This window comes from Carya illinoinensis, chromosome 4 (assembly GCF_018687715.1).
Source record: "Carya illinoinensis cultivar Pawnee chromosome 4, C.illinoinensisPawnee_v1, whole genome shotgun sequence".
Classification (NCBI taxonomy): domain Eukaryota; kingdom Viridiplantae; phylum Streptophyta; class Magnoliopsida; order Fagales; family Juglandaceae; genus Carya; species Carya illinoinensis.
The window spans coordinates 18,087,090-18,097,520 of NC_056755.1; the positions used below are offsets into that span (position 1 = coordinate 18,087,090).

Consider the following 10,431-nt stretch of genomic DNA (forward strand, 5'->3'; position numbering starts at 1 on the left):
GGGCCCAAGGCCCAGAAAATGCTCCTGGGCCCAAGGCCCAGAAGGGGGGTGCGGGGGGCCGGACGGATTGCCCCCCCACCCCGTACCCCGTCATGCGGGACGGGGGTGATTTACCCCATCCACCCCATGTGGGGGCGGGGGGCGGGGGGGGGGGGGGGGTCTACCCGGCACCGTATGGTGCGGGTAGCACCCCTACCGTTAGCCACCACGAGCTCCTCCAAGCCACACGGTTTTTCACCAATTCCGGCGCCATCGCACTACCTCCGGCCACCATCTCTTCACAGCTTCTTCCCCTACCTCTTGCCGACCTAACCACCCATTTCTGGCCTCGATCCGTTGCCGGAGCAGCTCCCACGAGCTCAACTCCGTTCAGCCCCTTTTTAGCCTTCGACCGCCATTTCCACCACCACCCACGACCAAAACTCGTTTCCCTTACCTTCATAAATATCTCTAGGCCATTCCCTATCAATCTCGAGTTCTGGTTTGTTCCCGTTCAAAAATGGGTAATTTATTATCCACGGCAACAATGTAAATTACACTGTTACGTTGCTTTTCTTCCGCCGTTTTTCTTCCGTTGTTTGCAACGCCGCGAGCTTTCTAAAAATACCATATAGCGCTGTAAGTATTTCCAAACCCTACTTTTAGATTTAAATAAATTTTGCTCATTCAATAAATATTTTCTGTTGGTTGGTTGATTCTGGATTGAGTCTGAGGAGTTCGGGGGTTGGTTGGATTTGAGGACGGAGTTGTTTGTTTGGTTGTTTTGGATGTTTGGAAAGTATTGATTAATTTGTGTAATTTTATTTGCATTGCATTGTGCACGCATATGCATGTATTAAATATTGAAAACTGGGTTTTCAAGCGAGAAATATTTTTGGTATATATGAACGTGTGGATTGATTGGTTTGATTCAGAAGCACGTGTAGGGATGGTGGTAAGCAGGGATGTTGGTAGAGTCCCGCCTGCGATTCCCGCCTACGGTGTACGCAGCGTAGGAATGGTGGTAAGCAGGGATGGTGGTAGAGTCCCGCCTGTGATTCCCGCCTACGGTACATGCGTAGGGATGGTGGTGAGCAGGGATGGTGGTAGAGTCCCGCCTGCGATTCCCACCTACAGTGCTCTGATGGTTTAGTTAATGGGTCATTTTCTGGGAAAATGGCGAGACTGGTTTTTGGGCCATTATCTGGGATAATGGCGAGGATATGATTAAAGGATATATTTTGGGCCAAATGAGATTTTTGGCGTGCGTGGTAAAAATATGATTTTATGGGTTTTGTGCATTGGCATCGTTTCATGCATATTGTTTGAGTTTTATATGTTTTATCTGGTGGTGTTTGAATTTTACTTACCTGCGGCACCATTTTTGGTACCGTAGATTTTGATGCAGAGATCGAGGATGAGGAGGAGGAGGCTGAGCCCGAGGATGCGGCTCCGCTGGGGTGCTGAAGTTGAAGTTAAAGTTTTGTTATTTGGTTTAAAACTATATTTGTGTTTTGTAATATTCTATTCTATATGTTTTGAATAGTTTTGTATTAAACAAGAAAAATTCTAGTACTTAGTCATGACTTTCGTTACTTGCTGCGTATTTCTTTTTGCACATTTGTTGCTATACAAACACTTAGCACTCGTCGATAGGTTGGTGACCCGTGTTGTCACCATCTGGACGTCTCGATTTCTCCGTATCCGTACACGGGGATTTGGGAGCGTCACAATTTTTGTCCTAAAATATCTTCTAAAATATTGTTATTGAAACGACATTGGGACGATTTTATTTCATCTTAAGAAATATTTCGGGACAAAATCATTATTTTTTAGGATGAGAAATTTTGTCCCAAAAAACGGCTTCTGCTCTAGTGGTAGACACAATATTTGATGATGCTGTTTGGGAAATTCATATAAATAATAAATATATATATATATAGATATCATGAACCGTAAAATTAAGATCCTAAACCTTAACAAAAATTTACCGACTTCATGACTAGCCATATATATACGTACAGGAAGAATAGCTTCTGACGACACATCAAAGGGAGAAATTAATTTACGACGTACGTCTAGCTTAAAGAAAAAACTGATCTAGATGCCCCAAAATGGAAGAAGGAGATCAAATAAAAGAAATAAAGAAAAAGAAATAATAAAAGACGATGTGGACTAGCTAGTACTACATGATTAATGTTACAGATGGGGAAGAAGTACTTGAGAGAGAAGATGGGAGGTCTCGAAGTCGAAGTACTCTTGAACAGTTGAACTGATCGAGGGAGGTTCAAGGGACAGGATAAGACTTGTTATTACACATGCACTTGTATGCCATAGGACATGTCTCAGCCTCTGCAAGCGATGCACAGACAAAGCTGATCATGACTAGTCGACATGGCGAGCACGACCCACATGCGTGAGAGCAATCTGGCAAGCGTGAACCTGCAATTTGCACCGTATCTGATGACCTCTTTCTCTTCATTTTTCCCCAATCAAAATTATTGGGTTTTCCCACCATGTCATCTTCTGCTTTCCTTTGTGCAGAATGCACATGCCCATGACCTGCATCTGTTTATTTAACATGAGATCAATGATAATTAAGCATTTATAATATATAGGCCGGAATTAGAAAAAATAAAATAAAACCTAGCTAGCTTCTATGTATGTATTTAATTAACAAGAAAAAAAACTAGAAATTAAGATCATCAGATCGGGTCTCGTACGTGAGCGTAGCCGGCCAATGTGCCTCGTAGACATAACTTCTGGAACAAAAAGAAGAACAATGACAACAAGAACAGAAACACCAACAAAACCCTTCATGTCTACGTTCGGTCTGTCTTCCCTTTCTGTCTCAAGAGTAAATAAACTTCGTTTGAGATCACAGTAGTAGTGGTGAGAAATGTAGAGGAAAAGTGCAGGTATATTTAAAGGGGGTGCTCGAAAGGAGATGGTATTGAAGCAGATCACAGGCAAGATATGGAGTCAGCAGCGTAATCACAGGAGGAGGGTCACATGAAAGATCGAGACATATTTGTCACAGGCTTAAAGCAAGCAAGCAAGCAAGCTAGCTGTTGTAGTTCCATGAAGAAGCTAGGATTAATATGGTGGAAGAGTTTACTGTATTAAACGGCTGCTTTTACGTACTGTGTCGTCTGACCGGGACTACTGCAGCTAGCACATATAAATATACATATATAGCCATAAATGCGCGCAGATCGGTTTGGGACCGGAGTTTTAATGAATCTTTCCAGCTTATGTTAATAAATTACACTACAAAAAAAAAAAAAAAAAGTTTTCTGATTAATTTATTATAATTAAAAGATTATTTACAATTAATTTTAATTATGAATAATTTTTTTATTACAATAAATTAATCAAAAAAATTCGTTTTTCTTACCATCTTACATGTGTGAATCTGATCATGTGACTGTCTTTAATATTTGCCCTTTGCATGTAATCGATCGACTTTAAAGTTTTACGGCTATAGACGCCAATCAATGGACTTTAAAGCTCTTCGTATTAAATGTTAATAGATTTTATAAGTGAAAATGTTACTTGTACCATGTTTGGATAATATTTCATCTCAAGCTATTTTATTATTAATTTTTTTTTAATTTTTATATAAAATATAAAAAACAATTCAATTTATTTAAATATAAAAGAATTAATAATATTAAAAAATAATATTTATTTAATTTTTAATTTTCATCTCAACTCATATATCAATATATCCAAACTGCACCTAAATTTAAATTATTTTTCTCAGTTTTAGACGCTAAAATAAAAACCTTGAAAACTCTCGATCGATATAGTAACTGAGTTGCCTCTGTATAGTATGTCCTACTACTTACGTAACGCGTACAAGTATTGACCTGAAAATAGAACTAGAGGTTCTGAATTTCTTTGCTGAGTTGGTAGTTGCGTGTCTGGTGTTGGGGGTAAGAATTCCGTGAGTCATGCTGCATGTTTGTTTTTGTCTTTAATTTGATTTGTTTTTTGTTCAACTTTTAAGTGAAAAAGTGAATTTTGTTTTGCGAAACGGTAATAATATTGTACTAACTAAAAGAATTTTAAATATTAAACTTTATAATCATTAGCATATATATGATCAATAATGGACACGTACGTAAAACACGTATTAGTTTATATTTTAAAATTAATTGAATTTTTCTATTTATTATTCATATATTAAATATTAATTGATAAAAGAAAAAAATAATAAAAATTAAAAAAGTCATGTAGTGTGTGGAGGTTGCATGCGTGAATAGTAAGAGGTTGTATATACACTACAACAAAAAACATATTTTGGGACGAAAATTTTCGTCCCAAAATATATAGATTTCGTTCTGAAAGATTTTTTAGGACGAAAACATTTTGTCCCAAGGTCGTCCCAACATCACTGTCCCAGAAGATATATTGGGACGAAAATCACAATTTCGTCCCAAAATATATCTTTTAGAACGATTTTGAAATTGACCGTTCGATACCGTTCGAACGATGGATTTTTTTGTCACGGTTAAAATTCGTTCCAGAATAGCGTTCGAATGCTTCTCATATACCGTTCGAACGTTAACGTTTCTTTTGAACGGTTATCAAGATACGTTCAAACGATCAGTAGAAATACGTTCGAACGTTAAATGAGACGATCGAACGGTATAAGAGATCGAATGGTGATGATCAACGTTCGAACGATATGGTATTGTCTTGCGTTTGAACGGTTTTTTGAGCAGTATCGTTCGAACGGTTTGCGCATTGTTGTTTGAACGGTACATTATCGTTTGAACGGCATGCCCATTAATGTTCGAACGTGACTCGGTCATTCGAACGGATATTATTTTTATTAAAATCAATAATTATAAAAAAACTAAATAGACATCCATATTATTTGAAAAACATAAATTAGGAACTATTTAATTACTCACAAAAGTTTTATAATAAGTGCGAAGAAATAAATAACCATAAAACTAGCATTGTTCATACATAATTAGATAATGTCATAAGCTAGACGTAAAAAACCATCAGTTGGTTGGAGGCCTGTACTGTTGGATAAGCTGTTGCATTTGGAGTTGCATATCTCTCCTGAACTCTGCTTGTTCTTCTTCATGTTGTTTGAGGCGCATCTCCATGTCTCATTGTCTCGCCAATTGAGCCTCTAACTCTTGTTGTTTTGCAACCAATTCTTCAATTCTACGATTCGCATTCTCTTGAGCTATAGAGGCAGACCCGGAAGAAGAGGAAGAGGGAGAAGGTTTTACACAGCGACCCAAACCCCTCAAATATCCTGAACGTTCACCCAGAACTTGTGTAAAAATCTCAACATCTGTATTTGAGGAATTTTGATCTGACGCAGATTCAGCACGCAGGGCAACCATTTTATCCTACACATAAGATAAAGAGTTAATATCATCATAAATATTCAAATATATTTATTTAAAACAAATTATAATACTTACATAATTTTCACGGGCATCAGGATGACTCCACTCTCTATTACGATTAGTATGTGATGCAGCATATAATTTTGTCAGATCATAATTGGCATCTGAATCTTGCTATGATAAAGATTTGTTAAGATATAAAGTCATTATGATTGATATATTCAGTTAACTATATACAAATGAAAGAATAGCAATACCAATTTTTTAGAGAGGCGGTGGAAAGATCTTGAGCCTGCATGATGAGTAATCTTCAATTTTGATCTATTTGTTTTGTTTATAGAACTTCGCTCCTACATAAGAATTGAAAATATTAGAAAGCGAAATTAAAAATAGGACTAAAATAATTAAATTAATTATACCTTATATGATGGATCCTCAAACATGTCACAAAGTTTTTCCCAATCAGAAGGTTGCACATCTTGAAAAGGATGTTGGCGTGCTTATTCACTATTCTCAAACTTATTATAATGCTCATGACACCTCGCCTTATACTTGCGGAATGCATTACTCATAAGCTCTTCCACAGTTTTACGCTCCTCTCTCCGACCAAAATTTAATTCGAAATCATCCTTACAGAAAAAAGTTTGGACAAAAATATTATCATTTATAATATTCTAACTTTAAAGTAAAATAAAATTATAAGTCCAATTAAATTTCATTTATTAAACATTACCAAACAACGCTTCTTGATAAGGTCCTTAACATCTTGGGGGACTTTCTTCCATGAACTTGTTGCCAAAGGTGCATAAGTTCGTGTAAGAGCACCCACATGCGATGCAAGCCAAGCTGCTGGTTGTCCTTCGCCTCCGGTATGTTCATCAAGAATATTAACTTTGATCTTACCCACCTTACGATATTTTTCCAACGTCACGCCTCTCGTAGTGCCTCGACCTTGACGAGATTGTACTGTGAAGTCATCATGATATATAACATTATAATCAATTTTCTATTATAATCTTAATTAATAACTTTTATGACTATTAGAATTTTACCTTGTTCTGTAGAGTCAATCTCTAATGGTGAGTCTGAAGGAGAGCTAGGAACAGGTGGAGATGGGTTGCGCACTTCCTTTCTCTTCGGAGGCATAATTTCAAAAAACTGATACAATATTCATTAAGTAAAATAATGCTCATCATCACGTAATGTGAAAATATAATTCGTCAATCACTATCTGTATCAGTATCATTTGACAATTCAGTCTCATCTTCTGTAGATACTTCAGATGAATCAACACTTTGCTCAAATGTCGCATCAACAATTTCAGCCTCAATATCTTCTCTATTCAATGGAATTATCTCATACTGGCTCAAATCCACAAACAAATTAAAGACGGGCTGACTCTCTTGGTATGCTTCTTGAGTAGAGGCATCATCTTCTTCTTCATCTCGCCCTTCTGCCTGAGGGATAACATCATATATATTTCTTGGAGCATATTTTTGTACTACTCGCCATTGAGTTCCCAACTTCGGGTCATCTAAGTAGAATACTTGAGATGCTTGAGAAGCTAAAATAAATGGATCATCCTCGTACCATTTTCTTGATGTATTAATACTCAAGAAATATTCATCATCACGGACTCCAGTTAGAGGATTGCTTAAATCCCACCAATCACACTTAAACAGATACACTGCAAGCTCCCCCAAATATTTCATTCCAATTATATCAACAATCACTCCATAGAAATCAATATTTTCTCCATCATGACTTCCCTCAACTAGTACACCACTATTTTGTGTTTTCCTATAATGATCTCGATCTATTGTGTGATACCTACTACCACGAGAAATACATGCAGAATATCTTGTAGCCCGTCTCGATGGGCCACGCGCTAATGCATACAATTCATCTGATATATCGTTTGGATTATTGGCATGCATTTGTACAACCTACATATTAAGTAAAACGTCTATTATATCAATAAAAAAAACAATCAATATTTTCTATTTGTATTGAATGAAGTGTCGCATATGTAATGTCATTACCCGTTGTTCAAACCATCTCGGAAACTCCTCTTCATGTTTCCGGTCTATATCATTTACTCCTAGTTCCTTGAGCATGTTAATATGATCACTAAAATTGATGATTACCACATGTATTTTATATTATTAGAATTTTGCGAAAGTAAATGAGCGAATACTAAATTAAGAAAAGATTAATACTTACTTCAAGTAAATCTCTATTTCAGGGCAATTGTTCAGCACGTACCACTGAGCTTTCTCAAACTCTCTTCCACATAAGTCATAACCACGCACTGCACCAAGTGGACGTACTTGTTGGGAAAACACGGAAAACACATTTCGTTGTCTTGCTCTGTCAACGTCAAAGTTTCTTTCTGGCCGATCAAACCTAGTGTCAACTCCGTGGAAATATTTGGAACAGAAGGTATGCCACTCATCATCAATATATGCTTCTGCAATTGATCCTTCTGGGCGAGCTTTATTACCAACTGTTCGTTTCAACTTCCCAAGAAATCGTTCAATGGGATACATCCATCTATACTGAACTGGTCCTGCAAGTCGAGCCTCACGTGGCAAATGGACGGCCAGGTGAACCATGACATCGAAAAATGACGGTGGGTAAATACTTTCTAACTTACACAATATGATGGGAATTTCCCATTCCATTCGATCCAAAGCTTCTATATTTAATGTCCGTGCACATAAGTCTTTGAAAAATAAACCCAACTCAGTCAAAGCCACGCGCACGTCTTTAGTCAAGTACCCACGTATACCAATAGGCAAGATACGCTGCAAAAGGACATGACAATCATGACTTTTTAACCCAGTTATTTTCCAGTCATTTGTTCGCACACACCTTGTCAAATTCGAGGCATAACCATCCGGTAATTTAATTTTCATTATCCACTCACAAAAAGTAGCCCTTTCATTCCTTGACAATGTATACCACCCAATTGGCATGTAAACAGACGAACATTTTCTTGCAACTGCATTTCCGGTCTTATTCCCAACCGCTTCAAATCCTTCCTTGAGTTTAATGTATCCTTCGTTTTTCCTTCAATTGACATCAATGTTCCCAATACAGATTCGCATATATTTTTTTCAATATGCATAACATCAAGACTGTTCCGTAATTTTAACTTTGACCAGTATGGAAGATCAAAAAATATACTCTTCTTAGTCTAATTCAACTCAGATGTAGCTCGTTTTCTCTTTCGTTGTTTTTTACCAAATTCATTACAACCAACATCTACAAATTGTGCAAGTAAATCTTCACCAGACAAATATGGTGGAGGTTGGCCCCATTCAACAGTACCATCAAATATTTGTGAATTTTCCCGCCATCTATGATCACCAGGTAGAAATCGACGATGACCCATGAAACATAATTTTCTCCCGTAAGTGAGCCATTCAGATTTAGTATGTTTGTTACAAGTTGGACATGCCATTTTCCCCTTAGTACTCCAACCTGACAAGTTTCCATATGCTGGAAAATCATTTATTGTCCATAAAACGGCAGCATGCATCTTGAACGACTTGCCTGTTGATGAATCAAATGTGACAACCCTATTCTCCCACAAATCTTTCAATTCTGCAATCAATGGCTGTAAGTGTATGTCTATATCATTTCCCGGCGATCTCGGACCTGGAATGAGCAAACTCATCATGAAATATGGATCTTTCATACACTTCCACAGTGGTAGATTATAAGGCATAAGTACGACTGGCCAAGTACTGTGACTAGTACTCATGTTCCCAAACGGATTAAATCCATCTGTTGCCAACCCAAGTCTCACATTACGTGGTTCTTCTGCAAACCATGTATGCTCCTTATCAAATTCCTTCCACACCTGAGAGTCAGCAGGATGTGATGAAATATCATCGTTTCTAACTCTGGCTGATGAGTGCCATATCATGTCTGTAGCTGTTGCACGTGACATATATAATCGTTGTAATCTAGGTGTCAATGGAAAGTGGCGTACTACCTTTTGCGGCACATTTTGTTTGTCAGATGTCCATCTTGACTCGTGGCATATGGGACATTCGTTCAACTGCTCATTCTCTTGCCAAAATAATATGCAGTCATTCTTACATGCATGTATTACGTTGTAATCAAATCCAAGTCCTCGTATCATTGTCCGAGGAGTACCCGTTGTATTTTCACGAGATGGACTTGCTAAGCATCTCGGTATTCCTAGGCTGCCAGATGCATATCCGAATGTGGTGCCTAGAGAGTCTGATCCTTCAGTTGAGGCGGAGACAGCTGAGGAGGAGACATCAGTTTATACTGATGAGGTTGATACCCTTGCTGATCACGAGGTGAGGGATTTGGTTGTCGGTCCAGATGCTCCACCGTATGACGGGACGAAGAGCATCAAACAGGCAGATTTATCTTCTTTCTTTAAGATATTAAATTTGATAATTGCCAATAACATTGACCCTCGGCAGCACAAGACAGAAGTTGGCATTGATCGGACGAAATTTATGATACGGGTCGCTCGTGGCATTCCTATCGACTTGGTGGGGTATATATTCGATAGGATTCGATCAGAATCTCAGTACATTTCGATGGATATACTACCATTCGGAGTCCTGATCACCCGATATCTACTATGTGCTGGTGTTGTGCCAGATGTTGCTGAGCGTAAACGGGAGCAGATGGGACCGATAAACAGCACCACCCTCTCAAGTAGTACGGGACACTCGAGACTGCGTTTTCGTGCACATGTTCCAGAACCAATTGATCCTCACGGAGATGCACAGCCGGGAGATCATGGAGTCTCAGCTGCAGCTGCAGAGACATCTACACGGGCCGAGGCATCAGTCCACAGTGTTACTCGTGAGGAGATGGCTGACATAGTGCGTGCAGCGATCAGCGAGCAGACATCAGCAGTGATCGATGCAGTGCGTATGGAGATCCATTCTGCTGTGTCTGAGCTTCGTACAGAGTTTGCTGCCATGTCTGCGACTCAGGTCACCATCAGTACTCGACTGACACAAATAGAGGAACGTATAGCTGCAGTCGAGGAAGTGTGCAAAGACTTGGGGTCTTAATT

General features: G+C 38.4%; 1 protein-coding gene across 2 annotated transcripts; it reads right to left on the reverse strand.

Moving 5' to 3' along the window:
* Window positions 1–1,896: 1,896 nt before the first annotated feature.
* Window positions 1,897–3,179, reverse strand: LOC122307824 (protein EPIDERMAL PATTERNING FACTOR 1). Of its 2 annotated transcripts, none has more exons than XM_043120927.1 (2): window positions 2,703–3,179; window positions 1,897–2,541 (listed from the first exon to the last, which is right to left on the reverse strand). In XM_043120927.1, exons 1-2 carry the CDS (start codon window positions 2,797–2,799, stop codon window positions 2,267–2,269), a joined length of 372 nt encoding a protein of 123 aa, XP_042976861.1. In that variant the 5' UTR covers window positions 2,800–3,179; the 3' UTR covers window positions 1,897–2,266. The 2 variants fall into 2 exon arrangements, with proteins under 2 accessions (XP_042976861.1, XP_042976860.1); XM_043120926.1 differs by having other exon boundaries at window positions 1,897–2,547; window positions 2,703–3,149.
* Window positions 3,180–10,431: the final 7,252 nt, after the last annotated feature.